The sequence below is a fragment of the Amphiprion ocellaris genome, chromosome 7, assembly GCF_022539595.1.
Source record: "Amphiprion ocellaris isolate individual 3 ecotype Okinawa chromosome 7, ASM2253959v1, whole genome shotgun sequence".
In the NCBI taxonomy this organism is placed as follows: Eukaryota; Metazoa; Chordata; class Actinopteri; family Pomacentridae; genus Amphiprion; species Amphiprion ocellaris.
In genome coordinates, this window is record NC_072772.1 from 19,304,320 (window position 1) to 19,325,291 (window position 20,972).

Below are 20,972 nucleotides of genomic sequence, written 5' to 3' on the forward strand. Positions count from 1 at the left end.
TTCTTCACCATCAAAAGGCTCAGAAACTGGAGGAAACTCTGACAGGAAGAAGTCTGGAAGACCCAAAGCCACAACAGAATCAGAAGACAAGTTTCTGAGAGTCAGCAGCTTGGTGATAGGAGGCTCACAGGACAACAGTTTCAATCACAGCTTAATAGTGGTCATAGAAAGAAGTCTCAGTTTCAACTATGAAGAGAAGGAGTTGCAGGTTTGATAGGTGGAGTTGCAGCAGAAAGCCATTGCTAAGACGTCAGAATAAGAAAAAGAGGCTTGCCTGGGCCATGAAACACCACCAATGGACTACTGAAGACTGGAAGAAGTTATTATGGACTGATTAATCAAAATTTAAAATCTGTGGATCATCACTCAGGATTTTTGTACACCGTGGAGTAGGAGAAAGGATGGCTCCTCATTATGTACTACAAGTGCCACACATTTATGGGAACTTCTGCACCAGTTTGGAAAAACTTTCTCAAGAACATTTGATTTCCATTGTGGAAAGAATTCCATGAGTGTGTTCCCAAATTGATTATTTTTCTAAAACTTCATTTATTTGTTCTGCTTTCATTTCAGAGTACAATTAGACATCAACATGAATAATTTCCAATAAAAACTGGAGAAATTGGGATGTTCTAAAACTTTTGACTGGTATTGTACACTTGATGGCTACATAATTCATATCATGTTATAAGACTGAGCATAAAGCTACACATCCAGGCAACACTAGCATCTTCACAAGCTGATGATCCTTGTTGCAAATGATGAACTTTGACTTTAAATGCACGATACTGGATTTTTCTATCTCATTCTAGCCAATAAAAACATATGCACATATTTTTTCACCTTATTGCAGAGAACATCATCTCTCCTGTAGTTGAATTAGCATTATTATGCCAACTGTCTTTGTGAAGCACAGGTGCACACATAAAATACAGCGCTTTTCAAACATGCACACTCACTGGGCAGAATGAGAAAAGTACTTCAGATTACATGGTAAACTTCCAATCTTTATTTTTAAGTGACATTTTCAAACAAAATAGTGAACTTCTAGTGTGACAGGAGTTTACCGTCAATGCCCATATTTCATTTTAGAGATTTTATCACGTGATACCAATGATGATGGTAATATGTGTACATCCCTACTGTGTACTGCTCCATAAAGCTAGTTAGCTCTAGTCATGTGTCTGAACTTAACTGATCGATTTAGCAACACAATGCCTGCAAATGCAAGTTTAGCTACAGACACTGGGGTACTTCCATCATTACTCTGAACCAACAAAGGACTGATTTGTCAAACGTCTATTTGTAAAACGTGAAAAAGTTTACTTAAAAGTGGAGTCCCTCAAATATTTTCAGTTTAGCACCCTGTCTAAAATATCTCCATAAATCAAAATTGTGTGCTGCTGTAAAATTCAGCTGCACACAATTTTTAAAGGCGGTTTTCCTCAACAGTGCAGATAATAGAAATACCATTAATTGAGTTAAAGACTCGTATAGTCAAAACATGCACCATTATTCTTCTTTGGAGTTGGTTTTTAACTTAAAACCAACTTCATGGCTGAATTACTCTTGCCAATGTTTAGCACAGAGTTGTTTAACAGTATTTGAAGAGTCATGGGTGAGCTGGTGTGCTCAAGTTGCAGTGAGTGTGGAGTTGTGGGCTGGGAAAGAGGCAGTCACTTCATAGATCTGCACAGTCTACAGGATGTCCCTAAAGTCTGGACAAATAGGAAATCTCAAACTATAATTGTTTTTGCCTCCACCAATTAAATATGGCTTTGTCAAAAGAAGAAAGAGCTGACCTGGTACTTCTCAGTGGATGTGAAGGATGGACATATGGAAAGATAGGGTTAGGGAAGTGATTATTTTGGGGCTACCATGAATTTTAGCCATGACCAATTCTTTAGTTTGGGCTGATACATTTGGTCATCCAGAACGGGGTTTGTCCATGACACTGCCCATTTCTTTAAACTTTTTAACCACCTTCACCACCGTGGAAAAGCAAAGTGGAATCCTCCTTGGATGACGTCCATTAAATTCATCTGGTATCTTTTGATATATCCATCTTTCATGTCCACTGAGAAGTACCAGTTCAGCTCTTTCCTTTTTTGACAAAGCCATATTTAATCTGTGGAGGCAAAAAAAATGATAGTTAATAAGATTTCCTGTGTCCAGACTCAACAGTGTAGTTGCATCTAAGCCATTTTAAGGCAAGAAAGAATAATTTTCAGTGAAAAATGTTCTAAATAAGTAACTTTGATAGACAGAGATGAGTTTTTATAGGTTTAATGTATAGGGACTTAAAGTCAGCACAACTTTGAGGTAAAACAACTGTTCTGAACTTGACACTCAAAGAGCAGACAGCGAGACAGGGTTAGTTTAGCTGAGTTTATTCTTATTCACATTTAAAAGATTTTCATGGCAGCACATTCTTCCACCTATTCATGCGAGACATCCTGTCCCGCAGACAAATCTCAAAATCCATAAAAAAAAAAGAGAAAACATTAAAGGAAATCTCATCATAAGACCATCATTTTCAAAAGTAAATCGGGGATAAAAACCGACGGTATGACGTTGGAAGAAAAAGACAGAAAAGCAGCATTTAAAACTTTGGGGGAGGAAAGAAGTGTCTTCTGATATGACAGAAGTGTTGTGTGCTTTTTATCTTTTCCTGTGTGCGCTGTAGCAGAGCAGGCACATTAGCAGTTGAAGACACAGCTTCACCTTCGGATCAATCTCTATCAGCATTACAGGAGCTGGAGGGCCGACGAACAGCGGCCGCAGCCCTTTCAGTTCACTAAGCCTGATGGAGGCTTAAATCAAACTGGAGCGAGTGATCGAGAGAGAGGAGCCGGATGCAGAGAGGAGGAGGGTTTTAAACTAGGCTGGAGATGCTCTGTTTCCAAGTCTGTATGTGCTAGCTGCCTGCTTTTCAGTGAGTTGTCTTCTTGCTGCAGACAGCGCAGACTTTGTTTCTATACAGTCATAACACAGGCATCCGCTGTATATATATGTGATCCATGTGTGCTGCAGTTTGTACACACCAACAAAAATAGAACTCCCTCTCTCTCATTGCCTACTCACTCGGTCTCTCTCTTTCTCCTGTGGCTTTCAGGGATTGTTGTGTCTCCACAGAGCCTGCTGTGCTGTTGGGAATATAAATATAAATACCAACATGTTTCCGAGAGGCTTCCACAGAGTCTGTGCGGAACAGATGTCTGGGTAAACTGTTGCCCAAAAAAAACCACAGCATTTAAGGCCTTCCTAACTCAGGACATGTGCTCTGACTCCGTCTATGTGATTAGCAGGAAACCGGATCGAAACATGCTCTTGCAAATCTCTCACTCTCTTCATTTCATTAATTAGCTCCGCTAGTCATCTGTCCAGGAGAAAGGCAGAAGTCAGCAATAAGAACAAAAGGGAAAAAAAAAAAGCTAAAAACCAGAAAATAAAAACATCCTAAATGGAAAAACCCCAACTGGTGTAAACAAAACCCTTTGCAGCACCATCTAAACCACCTGTTCATAGTCAATGTCATCGCCTGCATCCTCAGCGGATGTCTGGTGGTGGTGATGAAGCTGTGAGGCTGGGTATCATTACAGCAAATGGGCCTCAATTTAATTCTTTCTTTCTCTGCGTGTGTGTGTGGTCACTGGTACTGGAGGTAGTTCTTGAGAGTCTGCGGCAGTGGGAGTGTGTCGATGTGATGGATGCGCTCTCTACCCAGAGCCAGTCGAGCTACTCGTCTGCACAGGTCCATGAGGGGGAGTGGCTCCGCTGTGAGGGATTAGAGAGAGGAGAGGCATGGTTAGAGTCCAAACAGAGTCCAAGCTGGCCCTCTCAATCTTATCTAAGCCCCTTTTCCCACACGGAATACACATCATTTCTTGCTTTGTGTATTTACACATACTGTTTAATGTCCTTTAGTTTCATTCAGAAATCACAGCATATTTACAGATTGAGCAATATCGTGCAATATTTGGTACCCACTGTGAGACAAGGGTTAGTTAACTTTTTTTAGCTGCATCACTGATGGATGTTAAAACCCAGTCTGCAGTTGAAGCCTTAATGACTATCATGAGCCTGTGGGAGTGAACCTACTGATAGATTTTACATAAGTTTCATCATAAGCAGTGCTAAAGCAGTAAACAAGTTCATTTTTTAGCAGCGGATTTAATTCACAGCTACTTTAGTTACATAGCCATATACACACATGTGAGCGCAACGAGACGCTGCAGCTAACAATGTTAAAATATTGACAATATGTACACGTCATCACTCTTGGCAATGTGTGCCAGCAGAACGTGCCGACATTCCCTCCCACCAATTTTGAAAGGCAAGTGATGTCTGTGTATGTCAGACAGACAGAGTCTTAACTGCTGCCCCTTTACGGATGTCAAGCTGCTCCACCTGGAAGCACCATCTGCTGGAGCAGAATTCCTGCTGCTCCGAGTCCACTTACACACTGTGTGAAGGACACGAGGAGAGGCTTTCACACTTGCATACAAACATAATAATACACACCCTAGATGACAGGATGAAGAGTGAAAAGAAAAGTTTCTCCTACTTTCTGTGAACTAGCCTGACCTGCAGGGTAGTGCTGCACTGTATATCAATTAGGGTGTTGATGAGTAACTTAACTGAATAAAAATGCATTATGTAATAAGGTAGAAGACAAGGGGAACACATGCCAGAGAGTGTATTGTATATTAGTTGTAGTACTAGTTTCAGCTACTGGTGGAGTAGTTTAGTGTTTAATGAGATGGAAGACTGTAGTTTGTGTTTAACATGGGCTGTTCCATATCACACAGAGAGCATTGTGGGAGATTCAGCTAGCAAGAGGCCACCATGACAAAGACTTCTGCAGTGGTTACATGCTCAAGAGTAATCACAGCCTACTAGGACAGTGTTCTCAGCTGAGTGGCCAATGTAACTGAGCCACTTCTGCAGCAAATGTCTCATCACCATGGTTAACATTAGGTCTACTGGCATGTGGAATAATGCCTACTGAACTTTATTCCTTCATCAATTGATCAATTATTTATTGACAGAGCCTTTGACTTTCTGTAAAGAAAAGCGTTTAAAATCTGCATCCCTAATACTGATTCTAGAAAGGTATTGCCACATCCTGCCGTTTAAAATGATACCATTTCTTATTAGTAGGAAGTTATGTGATGATCGGCGTATGTTTGTCTGTCTGTCTGTTCATCTGTTAGCCACATTACTCAAAAACGGATTAACGGATATGAATTAAATTTTCAGGGAAGCTCAGAAATGTCATAAGGACCATGTGATTAGCTTTAGCCAGTGATGCAGCTTATAGTCAGCATCTACAGCGTCACTGTAACTATGACAACAAGCGAACACTACCTCGGCTGTTTGCTGATGATCACATGATTGCGTTCCTACTACAAATCCACCGCTGCGGACTTATCCTTCGGAAATCATACCAAGAACGATGGATTAAATTGTGGGGGTGTTTCTGAGTCCCATCAATTCCCGCTGCCCGCTACATATTTAGATCACGCAATTCAGTATCTGTACATAAAGTACACATGCATAACATGCCTGTGCTCAGCACAAGGTCATTTTTTATTAAAGGTTTCATCCGTCGCAAATGATACGACTGAGCAGCCTTGGCGGAGTACTGCGCTCTATGAGTGCTTATTTCATTAGTACTGATACTCACAGAATGAAAGTGTTCTAATAGAACATATATTTCTTGTGAGTGACCTCTATGTGAAACAGCAGGACAGTCAAAGCTCTGCTTCTCTGCTCTACAGCTATATAGTGACAAATCAAACTTTTTCCCTCTCATTAGCATACTGCACCCTTCATGGTGATAAAAGAAAATTCTGGCTTCAAATATTATTATACTATATTATTTTGCCTACAGCGAGAAGGGAGAGATAGTCACCACAAACCTCAACTGCAAAAGACGTTTTATGGGTACAGACCAAGGGAGCTAACATGTCCAATTTAGCAGAGCATGCTCCCATCAGATAAGCTGATTTGTTTCAAGGATTCAAAGGGCAAAGAAGTTAACATTTTTCACTATCAGACTTTGATGGAGCACAAGTATACAGATCAACAGCAGAAGTTATAAACGAACTGAAGTAGTGTTGCATGAATATCTGCAAGGATATCTTCAATAAGCAGGAGTTTGGCATGTGAAGGTAGAGAGATGTAAATGTCTAAAGTGCTAATCCTAATAAAGAGCTCGTCTAGTTATGCAGATGGTTTGTTACACAAAGGAGGTTGTTCTTGGAAGCGGTTTGAGGAAGGGCAGGCATTTTCAATAAACACTTTGCAACCATCTGTCTATCAATGTCTATTACAGGCTGTAGCTAGTAGATTCTCATAGGATGCTGATTGAACCACAAGTACAGCAAAATGACTTCCCTTGTGATCGTGATCTTGTGAATCCCAGAAGAGTCCAGCTGCATCGCAAGGTAAACACTTGCAGCTTTGGTGCGAAAGTTCACTGACAGAGTGAACATGTTCACAATAAAGACACACACTGGGCCCCTGAAACTCTAGTATCATTAAATTATGTTATCATGGCTATAAATGTGTGATTCTGCATCTGTTCCATTGGCTCTCAGCTGCTCTTCTACAGTGTCGTGTGGCCCCCGATGTGCCTCTGAGTCTTCTTTGTAAACGTGCTTCAAAACTTCAATATCAGTAAAAATATTGTTCCAGCCCATAAGTTGAACAAACTATGTTTCTGACTGCAGGGGAAGGAGTTGTTTACAACACAAGTCTCACACTTCTATATACACACACATACACACAAATCCAAACAAGTCTCTTCTGTGACTGATAGAGCTGTTTCTATTAAAAGTCCACCACAATACCACAAACTGTGACCCCCCACCAAACAAATATGAAGTGAATTCGTGTCATCTAGTCTGAAGAGTGTTCATAGAACCAGAGGAGACCAACCCTGTCAACACACCTCAGGCATTCCTCTAGGCCTGAACTGCTGCCCTTATGCTGCATGACCACCGACTGATGAGCACAGCTAAAGGGAAACTGGAGCTCGTCTGAAGCGAGAATCAGACAAGAATCAGATAAAAATTGACCAAGATTCTAATTAAAAGCAGATTGCCGCACTTAAATTGTCTGTTAGAATTAAAGAGGATGAACTTCCTAACAGTAAATGTTTTCATGTTTCCCTTTGTTATGTTATTTGCAAGAAATTGTGAACTTTTGAAACAGCACTAAAGGGAAATGATGAAATCCAGCAGTGAACGGGGTGTACAGGAATGGAGTACAGCTATCTGGATCTTTTTGCCTGTCATGGGCTTAATGAAAAGTCTTTGAAAGAGCGCCTTGGGGACATGTAGCAGAGTGTGGATTCATTTGCAGCCAAATAAACATGCTCAAATCACAAAGACAAGGTGAATGAACTCTGAATATAGACAATGTGCAGTGATGTGTGCAATGAGACTGTACAGCTGATAATCCTTCATAGCAGCTAGAGAAATATTTGGCAGGACAATCACATCACATCCCTCCAACATCTTATTAACCTCCGTCTGCAAACGCAGGCCCATGCTTTAGCGCACCAGCTTACGAGATTACAAACTAAGACTGATATCACGTCCCGATTCAGCCTGCACCTTGTGACCGAATGAACTCCGCTCTGGTAAACAAGGGACCTTAAGATCACACAGAGCATGTGGAGCCTCTGTGGTAGCAACAATCAGAGATGGATGCACACTCTATTTGGCCTCACACCACCTATCAATCAGTCTACCATCACCAGCATAGGCCCAGTATATGGACAGTTTCCATAGTAACTAGCTCTTCACATTACCGATGTGTGGCACTGGGAGTGTATAGTCACAGATGCACATGTGCTACATGCACTGTATTGTGTTTTATAACTACCGCCTGTCTTGCTGCCAATTTAAGTGTTTAACAAAATCCTGCTGTTTAGTATGAAATGGGACAGACTGCTTTATCGCAGGAGATCCATTAATGGAGGAGAGAGCTGTACATTCCTCTAAGTTAGAGCCAAAATAACACAGCTTTAATTGAAACAGAAACAATCTACAAAATTGTGCACGATGTGCATGTTTACCGTATCTTAATGTACATCAATATTATACTTATTTTCTCCAACTGCGCTGCCGCATATGTCTGGATTATTAACAAGAAAAAAGTAAATTATCATTTAAAGTACAATGCTTTCATTAGGAGTGAAACACTTGTGTAATGCTGCCACAGACAGTAGCGTTACTCTCTGTCAGCGCTCTCCTCAGGGAGGTGGTGACGTGATTATTCTACAAACTTGCTGAAAACCAGCCAATCGCTGCTGGTACAAGCCGGTCTCCATGGTAAGGGTTGCCTGGGGCGACAAACGGTCCTGTCAGACGCTGCTGATGAGCACCAACAGGAGGTACACACTGTCCGTCAAATGGTGCAATTGACTTCATCACTGATAAATGTTCCGGGTTGTGGTTAAAAGGCGAGTTCAGGCGAGTTCTGTTCATACGTAAACATAGTAAGAACAAGCTGTTAACTGAAACTTTACTGCAATTCCATTGCATCCAAGCTCACATCTGATGTGCAGACATTGGTTATTAGTTTGTTCAATATTTGCCAACAAATTCATAATAAAATTAACAGGTGCAAAGTTTATCTCATTACAGTAGTGGTTAAAAAAATGTCTGAAATTATCTTATTTGTTCATATTCCATAGGAGTATTTTTGTCTTTCCAAGATAACTCTACCAAGCTGACATACAATCAATGGAAAAGATTATGGCCATCCTCTCACCAATGCCTCCAATGCCACCCATGTGCATTTTTAATATATATATATATATTTTGAAAATTATTTATTGCATGTACTGAATTATGATTTTATCAATAACTTCCAGAAGATGCTGTAATTATTCAACTACTACGATCAAATGTACACAAGATTCTTAATGTTGAAGACCTGCTGTGCAGACTTTGTGAACAAAATAACAGGTGGTCTAACAATTATTTACAAAGCTGTTTCTCTCTTTCAAAGTGACATCATTTCTGTTTCTTGTTGCTTGGGTTTCTACTATCTTCTCCCACTCCTTTTGTCTCTTATTTGTTCTCTTTATGTTTATGCATGTCTGGGTCTGGGCATGGCCACGTGTTCTATGCAAGCAATCACCTGATACATCTGAGAATCATACACTAATCACCAGCTGCAGGACTCAAACCCCAGCTCATCACTTCACTCCTTTCCAGATTGTTCTGCCTGCTCCCGTGGTAGTATCATTAGGCAGAGCCTGCTTACTGAATGTGCTTCCTATTGTTGAGCTCCTAGTTTAATCTTCCTTGTGCCTCCCAATACCAAGCTCCAGCCTGCAACTCACTGCATCAGACGCCACGTTTACCAACACCATCTCTAGATGACCAGTCACTCAACCACCATGCCACGCTCAGAGTCATCATCCATCAAGTATTCCAAGAGTCCCACAATGGCCACTCACCAGCAACAAGCTCCTCCTATCTTGATTCTCTCCTCAGTCTTCTTTCCACACCAAAATCTTTTAAACTGGGCGACAAAGTCTGTGTTCCACATTTGGGTCCAGAAAAACCATTGGCCTTAACAATTTCATCATATTTAAATTATATGTTCTTTCAAGTCTATATTATGACAAATGTTGAAAGTGAAGCTCGCGTGCCTATTTAGAGCAGCCTGCATGTCATCCTTCATGTCAAAACCCTGATTAACTCAGAATTAACAGACAGGTTTAATAATTAATCCACGCCAATTACTCGCAAACATTTCAGTCAGGTGACGAATGAAGCTTCTTGCACATTCTTCATCTCTCCTCCTCCCTTCAATCTGTCATGTACCTGTCTATATACGCCCTTTTCTTTTTTCTCTCAAGCACTCGTGTCTTTCTTGTAATGGCCAGAGACCAGTTCCTGACAGATTTATGGTGCACTAAAGAGGATATGGAGTGTGGGAAAGTGTGGCTAAGGAAGACCAAGTGCCTGATGCACCGCTGGACTACAGAGGCCTGCCAGGCTGGCAGACGTGCACACCTACCTAACACTTCATCGAGAACAAAGTGGAGGAAGGGGAGGTAAGTTTTAGGATGACGATGCGTCAGTTTGTCTGCCCTCACCGAGGTGAGACGGCTTATAAGCAACTGGTGATAGTTTCTCCAGCCTCTTGCACCTTCACGCCTGCAGCCCAGTGTATTTGTGTGGATATGAGTGCACTGCACAACTATCAGACCACTTTGAGAGACAACACGGCCCAGTTATGTCCTACTTAGGAATAAGGGGCAGGACCGGTTCATCTTTTTGGCACGTGTTCCAATTTACTGTGTCTTTACCTCCTCCTCGTCCTTCAGTATGAAAGATGTGCTGCAGTAACAGGCGTGGGTGTAGACTTCGAGCCATGCTTATCTCATAGTTTTGCATAAAACTATTGGGGCTGTCTGCCCTAGATTTGGGATGATGGGTGTATGTGTCTATGTGCATTACCCATAAGGTGTGGACACATCTCCAGACCCAAAATGTTGTTCACCGGCAGGTCAAAGGGGAAAACATGGAGGAGAAGAATATATTTAGGAATGGACAGAATCAGATCAGTGGTGCAGGAGATGGGAAAAAACTGGAGCAGAACAGTGAGGTGAGCAGGAGGGCGGGTACAATGGTGCAAACAGTCGCTCCATACCTAATTGGAAAGCAAGTGTTCAAATTGAATAATCCACTCAGAGCGGAAACCAATTGCTCGCTGAACTAGTCAGATACTGTCAGCGGAAGAATTCCCATCGGCTTCTGACTTCCTATTGCCTCAAACAGACAGTGAGCTCCAGACAGAAGCATGGACTGCCATCAATTTGATTTCCTCCTGGTGCCTCCTCACTCTACTCTGGAAATGGCAGCTAAACAGACAAGGTCATTAAGAGGACCACTGAAATACTGGAATGAGTTTATAAACAGCATACACACAGATTATACACATAAGCATACATACCCCATGTGACCATATGTACATATAAATGCTGGTGATGAGGAAATGATCGTTCCTTGGCTGGAGTTCAAGTTTTTAAAAGAAACTGAGTTCTGAATTGACTAATTTCATGAAAAATGAATATTAATGATTTTCCTTTCAGTTTTACTCTTGTTTTCCCAGCTCAACTACTTCCTAGTGGTTTATCTGGTCTTAAACTGTCTTACTTAGTAAAACACACTCACTGCCGTTTAGTCACACTGGGCATGTTGTTCAAAGAAATTTCATGATTTTTGTTCACTGGTTAATTCTGGAACAAAATCAACCCGGAGTACTTCATTACACTGCGACACACTGTACAAAATAAATGCAACAAGTCTTAAAAAATAAGCAGAAAAATGGTATAATCTTGCCAATGACAAACTAGACCTTCTTTCAATCACTGTTTTTCATGAGCTGCCTGGCACTGGACTTTAATCACCAATGTACCAAAACCAAACCTGTTCAGAAAAGGTTAGATGGTGAGATTGAGTACATCAAAACAGATGAAATTCTGACAGGAAATGGATGAATCATCAGCCCTTGTTCAGACAACAGACAGCTCTCATTGAACAGCAGCACAGCCAAATGAGCACAAATGAAGACTGGCTGCCCTGATAAACAACAGGTGGAACATCACATGTTTACCCAACAGTTTTTACTGGAAGTTAAATGATTACACAAATGAAACTCTGGCTACTGTTCTTTGTAGGTGGATAGCCAAGTTAGCCGCTTTGAATTCGTGTTTAAATCGAATGTTTCAGTTCTTCACAGGTAACTTATAATTCACCTGGTTGATTTTGCTGTTAGAGCAACAGATCAAATTCGCAAGCCTAACCCCGCAAAAGTGAAGGTTTACTTGCAATTAGCTACACAGGGTGAATTTCTTACAAGTCACTTAGCTGCACAAAATGCTGATATGTCATTATTGAATGCAGATAAAATAAAATAAAGGTTTATAACCGTTTAGGGATCAATACAGGCAGAAAAAAACAATTTTCATTCTAATATTATGGTTAAAGATTTGTCATTCGAGCATTAAACTACATGAAATATACCTGCAGCATAAGTCTATGTTTAGACTGAGACAGTTACCAGAACAAAAAATTGGAAACACAATCATGTTCACTCTACAAAGGAATTTGGAAGCAATCTGTTAGCCCACTGATTACAGCACATGCCACATATCCACAAAGTTCAATCCAGAAAGTGATGAATTTTGCATGTCAATATCATTTTAAATCTTTTTTGGTATGGTTCTATTTTCTAGCAAGGATATTTGTAAGGTAGGAAGAACGTGGGTGACGGGTTTACTGCAGACAGTACTACAGTGGCTGCATGCATTCATGTTGGGCAGAACCCATAGACTGTGTATAAAGATGGATAACATGAAAGCTCCCCAGAGGTGAAGTCATAATATTGCAGTAATAGGCACTACTATCTTGACATTTATGCTTCATGTGTGTACAGTGGGAAGTAGTGGTGATAACTACTTGTATTCAAGACCAGTGTCTTTGTAATCATAGTCACATGACAGGAGCGTGATGACTCATGGGGGGACAAGGAAAGACAGTTAAGATCAAACAGAAAAATAAAATGCATTATTGTTTCCATAAGTCTTCCTTGGAATTCTCCTAAAATGCTGAAGTAGTGCAGACATTCGACAAACACAGCAGAAGCTGTGCAGTTTAAATTGAAAACACATTAGTGTGGACGTAGCCTCGGATAAACATGAGTGCAGACCAAGGACTCCAATCATGTTTTTTTTAACTTTAAAAATAATGCCAAGAGAGCTGGATGAGACTGAACAGGATCATTGTAACCTGTTATTTGATCATAATGGGCCATTTCAGTCACTAATAATAATAATAATAATAATGAATTAGATTTATATAGCGCTTTTCAAGGCACTCAAAGCGCTTCACAATGAATCCATTATTCATTCACTCACATTCTCACTCTGGTGGTGGCAAACTACATATGTAGCCACAGCTGCCCTGGGGCAGACTGACGGAAGCGTGGCTGACAATCCATGCCTACGGCCTCCAACCACCATTCATACTCCAGTGTGAGCAGCAGCACTGGAGGCAAGGTGGGTAAAGTGTCTTGCCCAAGGACACAACGGCACATGACTAGGACAGAGCAGGAATCAAACCGCCGACCCTTTGATCATTGGACGAACCACTCTAACACCTGAGCCACAGCCGCCCCCACTAAGACAGATAAACTGATAATAAAATGTTCTACCAAAACATGGCGTAATTTCTAACAACCATAACAACACTGACTAAGTGATTTTTCATCCAAACTAGAAATCTGTAAAGCAGTGGATCAGTTCAACCTTAATTAATGCAAGGTCTAAGATTAAGTTACAGCTTGCATCTGTGCTGTGAATATTGCTAACAGCTCTGAACTGCAGACAGACAGGAGGAAGCCATCTCATTTACATAGGGCAAGCCCTTGGCCAACAAACTAGTGAGCAAGCTTCCTAGTCAACAATTAACCACCCACCTAGTCACAAAAAAAGTCAGCTAAATTGTTTCCACAGCAACCTGCCATCACAATTGGGTGTGTAAATACTGAAAGAAAGGATTAGTGCTGAAAAGGAAGAGAAGGAAAAGAAGAAAGACTGTAAAAAAAAAAAGAAGAGCGGGGGGGAGGTGACGAAACAATGCGAGTTGGAGTCAAATAGGGTTCATTTGCAAAAGGGGAGGGCAAGCATGTCAGTAGTGTGTGTGAAACACTTCCTCTTCTCTGGTGTAAATGAGGGTTGCTCAGCTCGTTGCCGTTAAACTGGTCGGGGCCACTGTGGCATCATAAGACCTGCTGCGGTAGAAAGAAAAAGATGGCTTTCCAAGAATCGAAGAACGAGGACGGTGGGATCCAGCAACCCCGTTGTTTTGTACTTAAAGATGATAGCAAGACAGAAGTATGAAAACTGATGAAGAGCATGTCTCAGTCGGGTTGGCTTTGAAGTATCTCTATGACTGAAGGCCAAAGGACTGAAGCGTTGAGTGGAACACAGCATGGATGAGAAACCTGAATTAATGTGGGATATTAAGGGACAATACAGACAGGAGAGAAGCATATAAGGATGCTTATCTCTTCTCACTTCCCAGGGAGTAAGAGATGGAGAATAAAGGAGCCTAAGCAGGAGGAGGAAAAAAAATAAAAGAACGTGAATGGACTACAAGACAAGGGAAAGACCAAGAATCCAGGAAGTGAACAAAAAGTGAATCCTCTTCAAGACTGGGGAATAGGGGAGCACTGCCATCTCCAAGCATACATATTGAAGCTGTCATTGTTCTGTATATCACATAGAGATGTGTCTTATGCCTGATATCATACACACTGATCTCTCATGTGCATTCTGTCAGAACACTAGTCCTTCTGAACATTTTTGACTTCCAAACTCAACTGATGTCATATACATTGCGCTAGGCAGGCATAAATGTATGAGTAAAGAAAAGATGAGAATAATGTTGATTGATTCATCAGTAGTCTGATGAAAAGGTATAAAAACAAATCAAAAATAAGTTGTGTGAGTTCAAGCTCATAGATTAGCACCATAAGCCATTTCCATTAGGAAAATGTTTTCCCATCTCCAAGCTTCATTAGTTTTGTAAAAACAGACTGATCGTGCTACACATGGAGCTTACCGACAGCACAGAATTATGTGTTAAGTGACGAAACAGTGCAGACTGTGTTTACATGCTGTACTGTAATAAACTATGAGGAAATGGTCCTAAGCAAGACAAGCAAACTGTCATTCAGTGTGTGACATGAAGACAAGTAGGCTGCTACAGTATGACTTCCTGCTGGATCCTGGCCAGGATAGATCCATTCTCCATGTTTTTTGGGGATAGTTTATCATCTCAATTTGATAAATAAATATGGTTACTGCCGCTGTCGTTTCAACAAATGTGAACTGCTGTCTGATGCTGCAGGTATTTAATCAGCTCAGAGATAATAGTTCTAAACAGCTGGAAGCAACAAATTTAGCTCCTAATAACATCTTGTGGGGGTAAAAAACACTTGGATTACTTTCATTGTTGGCGAGTATCATTCTAACCTGTAAGGGCCTGTTTTCATGGCAGTAAAGTTTTATTGTTATGGACATTTCATTTATTTGTAGCCTAACAGATTTGAAATTGTACAGTGAGAAAAATGTGTTGTGATTTTGACACACAAAAAGTGATCTCAGATGTTTCTGGACAAATATTGTATCATGAATAATCAGACAAGTCTGTCGGCATATACTGTACAATTAAAGGCCATTATCAAACATTTTGAGGGGAAAAGAATGTCTTAACCATGGTATGTTATAGGTTGAGTTACAATTTTCTAATATATTTTTCTAAAAATATTAGAAAATGTGAACCAGGGCACAAACTGAGCAACATTTCCTTCAATTCTCACCAAGATGCAGCCATCAACAGTTTTATATGTCATACATCTATAAAAGCAGCAGGGAACAGCATAGTGGATGCTGATTCCCAGTGTTATAAGTAGTACAAACTATCCAACTACTTAAAAGTGCTTTAATTGAATGTCAATATAAAAATATTGCTTGGTGCAAGTTTAAACGAACTGAAAAAAATGCCACAGTCATTACAGATGCCCCTAAATTAGTACCTTAATATATTTTGCATACTGGGTAAATCTTAGAATCACAGAAATGCTTAATTTATACTTCGCCACTGAATCTATGCGATAGCCTGAAGGTGCATCCTCCCCAGAAATGTAATGACATGTTAGGTCGATGTAGACTGCAACAACTGTCTGGTCCACTCAGTAGTAAAGTGCAAAGGATACACAAAGATAATTCCTTGGTAAAATGAAATGTAATATGCATTTGTGTCCGGCCTGCTCATAATGCATAAAGCAATGGCCTGTACTCTACTAATATAGCAACATACTTAGTTTTCATAGCTCTACCAATTCTTGTACACAATGAATCTGTTCCGACGTCCTCTCTTTCATTATTTTTGGTAAAAGTAACTTTTGCTTAGCTTTCATTAGTTCCAGCTCCAACACGATCCGCTCTATTTCAGATGCCATTGTTTGGAATACACAAAAAAACTCAGCATAGCATCATAGACTGCAGATTGCCACTGAAACATGAGTGTACAAGTACAAATGCTCCCAATGGTGGGGGTCTGCATTAAGTCAACAAAAGAGGTTAAATTAGGCTAAGGAGATGAAAAAAATTACATATAACACAAGGAACAATTATGAGCATCTGATCATTTGTACTGTATTATGTGTTTGTAGAAAGTGACTACAAGTGTTCTAGATCATGTGTACATGAGCTGCTTCAACACGTATACTCACACACCCTAACCTGAGGTTTCCCACTATGCAAGGCCAGACGCTGAGCTCAGAGGCACACTGGGACATCGTCCAAAACTCCCCCTTAACAGTCTGCTGTCCACAAGCACACATGGCTTGCAGCCATGGACACGGTGTCCACGCCACACTGTCGGCAACGCCTCCAGCCTGCTTTGGGTCTTTGTGCAACAAGCAGGCTAGAGCTGGAGGGACAACTGAAGGCTATTACACAATCTGAGACGACTCCTTGAGTTGGAGTGGTGACATTTAACAGAAAAGAACAACAAGGCATTGAAAAAACATTGAGAAAGGCAAGTTAAGACACACAGACACACACAAAGATCTTTATGGTGACTTTGGGACAGTGCTGAAACTAATTATGCTCTTTCATCAGAATCGGATGCAGTTTTCTTGTTTTACTCTGCATGAGTGAAAATTTGAGGACAACTGAATGCTTGAGAGAGGTCTACAAAGTGATAGAAGGAAGCGGAGTAGCAACAGTACATGTTAGTAGGGAGAGCATGTTAAAGCCGTTTCCTATTGGTAAACAAAGCAGCAGTCCCTCTCATTGTGGGCTTTTTATAGATCAGCGCAGACGAATGTACACAGCGTTTCCATCCTCCGTGCTCTCTGAAGAACAGAAAAACATGTGAAATTACAAATCTGCAATGAAAGCCTTCTCAGTCTTGCATCAAACTTTATATCCTGACATTTATAGAGAGCCAACACCAAATATTTGGAAAATATCGACATCATCACTATTCCAGGATGCACTTGTTGAAATTGTAAAAATCCTCCATATTTCACACATATTACACGGTAAAGAAGTACTTCAGCCACACTAAGGATTGCATGAGTGACTTCTCCAGAGAGTTAGCAGTTTGGTGAAGGCTGCCAAAATGACTCAGTTGCCTGATACAGACTCCTCTGTCTATCTTCAAAACAAGTGCACTTTGTGTACAACTAGTCACACGACTCGTCACAGCTCATACCTAATGTCATACCACTGGCTACACTTTACTTTTCAAGAACCAACATTGCCTCTCTCTTTCTCCTCTCCCCTGTGGTTCCACCACTGGACTCCAAAGCACAGCACAAAACACACCCCCGGGCCATTGCAGCCTTAAGGAGCAGGTCTTAATTTAAGTCCATCTTGAACTTAAGCCACAAACAAAACAATTTCACACCGTGAAAAGCTACTTTCCACATCTCCACATGTATGCAGTGACAGAAATGCAAATAGGAAGACTTAAATAGGGAATAGTATTCATATCTGAAAGATGATTCAGCGAACAGAGAGCTACAGAAATGGGGTTTACTGCCAGGATGGTCAAGCTAGTGTCCTCTCCTCCTGTCACCACAATCTCCCACAGTACTTCTTTTCTCATTTCCACCTCACCTCCCTTAATTTCCATTATATTTGCAGTACACTTCCCTATGCAGTGCAAGTTAATACATTTATATATAAATTTGTGTGTGCATGTTTACTGCAAATCAAGTTCAAGTAGGTATCACCACAGGGCAGTACATGAACACACCCTAAAAAGCAGCATGACAGGTTCTAATAACAAGGGGGGTGCTAAACTTAAACAGGGATTAGCCTGAAAAGTTATGGGATAAACAAAGTTTTGATATCAGGTGCAGGCAAGAAAGTCTAAGCATAAAAATGTCTTGAAGACATTGTACCATCAGAATAAATTTCCTGTACCATCAGGAAGAAACACTCTGACTTTGGAAAATGCTGCTCTAAATGTTGCCAATTAACGCGTCTTGATAAATTATACAGCGCCAATCGTCCACACTATGTCAGCAAACAAACAGCAGAAGGGAATAGCAGGTGTTTGAGCTGACATGTAAAGGCAGTGAAGGAAATGCAAACAAATGTGACAGAAGTTGTACTTTAAAATCATACAACATAATGGTGCTAATCTTTTGTGCCATTTAGCTAATAAACATAATTTAAGAGCATGAAAGGTAGTGAAAAACAAACAAACAAAAAACCCAACAAATTTACAGGCTGCACAGTGGTGCCTCACAGCTAGAAGATCCCTGGTTCACATCCCAGTCTGGGCCTGGGACCTTTCTGTATGCAGTTTGCATGTTCTCCCTGTTCATGTGTGGGTTTTCTCCAGGTACTCTGGCTTCCTTCCAGTCCAAAAACATGCTCAGGTTAACTGGTGATTCTAAATTGTCTGTAGGTGTGAATGTGAGTGTGACTGTCAGTCTCTATGTGTGGCCCTGTGACAGACTGGTGACCTGTCCAGGTGTCCCCTGCCTTCACTCTAAGTCAGCTGGGATAGACTCCAGCCCCCACGGGACCCTAATGAGGATAAAGCGGTGCATAGATAATGGACGGATGGAAACCAAATTCACACAACCCCTTACGGTTGCTTTATAAGTATTATACTTTAACTTCTTGCTAGAATGTATGTGGTCAGTGTTGCACTTACGATCTAGTCCGTTGACGTAGCGAATAGACACTTCACAGTGGCCCCACACAGCACTGACGATGGGATAAAGTCTCTTGCCCTTTAGGCCCCTAAAAGCCACTCCCAGGTACTGTCCATCTACCATGAAGCTCAGTGTCCCTTCGTCCATATCCAGTATTACTGTCAGACAGTCTGGAAGCACAAATGATTCATCTGGCTCCAGGAAACAGGGGTATGTAGGTGCTGATGATGAAACAGGACGATTCTTTCCATCGTGGTAGAGTCTGTTTCGGCCCAGGTCCCAGCCCCAGGACTCAGAATCTGAGCCCACCAGGGCTGTGTAGCCCACTGAATGTAAAGGTGCTTCAGCAGTGGCCACCCCCACAACAGCATGGGTGCCTCTTTGTCTGGCCGGCCAGTGAATCCTCCACACATGGAGGCCCCTGGTGTAGCCCACCTTGCCCCGGATACAGTCTGTACTCTGTGCTACGGGATGTCGGTGAAATGTCAGCTTGTCGTCCTCTTTAACAAAGACATTGAGTGATCGGTCATCGGGGTTCCAGGCATGGCGAAGTTGAGTCTCAGTGCTGGCTGGAGGCATGTCCAGCAGTAAGTCCAGCCTGGGGGGCCGACAGAAATCTGGGCCCCGTAGTTCACGGCGCACCGGCCGGTATGACGGCTCCCCACGTACATCCACTGACTTGATGCTGCCCGAGATCTTCTGGCCCATGGCTGGGTGGCTCCAAGGGAGGAAGGGGCAGTGGGGAGGGAAAAGGATGGACCGAGGGTGGTAATGAGGGGCTGGTAGATCCTGACGTTACCTCATGGGCACAATGAAAATGCTGTGAGTCCTGGATGGAGAGATGCTGATGGACACAAACTGTCTTCAACCAGAGGGAGCCACACTCCTGAAATGCACAAAAAGACAACATTATGGCTCTCAAGGCTTGCATTTCAAAACAAAAACAGGATATTTTGTTTAATTTGTCCAAACCTAACAACAAGGCAATGTTAAATTAAGTATAGTATGACAGTCAGAAACCCAAACTTTATAAACTAAAAAATAAAATACACATCACATTTTAAGGCCGTTACATTTTGTCCATTGACTGATTAGTCAATTGCCAGAAAATTATTATGCAAGTTTTTCAAGCAAAAATGCCAGATATTTGATGTTTCCAGCTTCTCACATTGACAGAATTTTTTATGTTACAAAGACATACCACAGACATTTGTTCAAACAACTTGGATGTTTACTTAAATACCACCGTAACTATTTAAGTAAACTGAATGTCAACAAATTTTACACTGCTCATTAAACAAAACAAGACATTTAATGATGTTATCTGGGACTCTCTGGAACAAATTACACTCACAACTAATTATTAATACATTTTTGGAGAAAACAACAGGTAATTATTGATCTTACACTTTCTATTTCAAATTTCCAGCCTGTTCTGAAGATTTTTCAGACCATATTTGACATCTGAGTACAATTAGCTAGAGGTTTCTTAAATGAATAAATGGTTTTAAAATCCATCTCTTAACATGTATGTTACATTCCAACTGTGCATGCTCCAATGTTGCCAATATTCGCAAGAAAATCTAAGCTCTAGGTACAGTTCAAACAAATCAATTACCAAACCCAGTGAACTTTAACACAAAGCTGCAATGCAAACACAGTAAACAACAAAGGACAGCAACAACATCTCTGCCAAAAGAGGAATTCTGCTACGGAACTTGTATTATTTTCCCTTAGCATACTGAACAAATGTAGTTAAATGCAAATATCTATGCCTGCAAAGACTCAGAAATGTAGGGAAAACTTTGAAGGGGCTTAATAGGTGAGCACCCAAAAATATGATAGTATTACCACTTCAGTGTCTGACCAAATGCAAAATATGGTCACAATATTTGCAGAACATTATGATGCCAAAGTGAAATACTATCACTTGAATAATTTATAGATATGTGTGAAATTTTGTTAGGGTCAAAAATGTGTTTTGTGAAGTCACAGTGAACTCTGAACACCAAAATCTAATCCTCAAGTCCAAATGAACATTTCTGCCAAATGTGAAGAACTTCTTTCATGGCATTCCTGAGGTATTGCAATAATGACAATGGGGCAGATGAATGGACAACCTGAAAACATAAAGCATCTGGATTGAAGGAAATGTTTCCATACTTTCCTTTCTTTTTTCCATACTTCAC

General features: G+C 41.0%; 1 protein-coding gene across 6 annotated transcripts in view; it reads right to left on the reverse strand.

The window, feature by feature from the left end:
* Positions 1–2,374: 2,374 nt before the first annotated feature.
* LOC111582346 (SPRY domain-containing SOCS box protein 4) overlaps positions 2,375–20,972 on the reverse strand; it is a 48,183-nt gene continuing 29,585 nt past the window's right edge. For all 6 annotated transcript variants that reach the window (XM_023290973.3, XM_055012426.1, XM_023290972.3 and 3 more), the window contains 2 exons: positions 18,783–19,669; positions 2,375–3,777 (listed from right to left, as the gene is read on the reverse strand). In XM_023290973.3, coding sequence (XP_023146741.1) covers positions 3,650–3,777; positions 18,783–19,491 — 837 coding nt within the window. In that variant the 5' untranslated portion in view covers positions 19,492–19,669 and the 3' untranslated portion in view covers positions 2,375–3,649. The remainder of the gene's footprint in view (positions 3,778–18,782; positions 19,670–20,972) is intronic.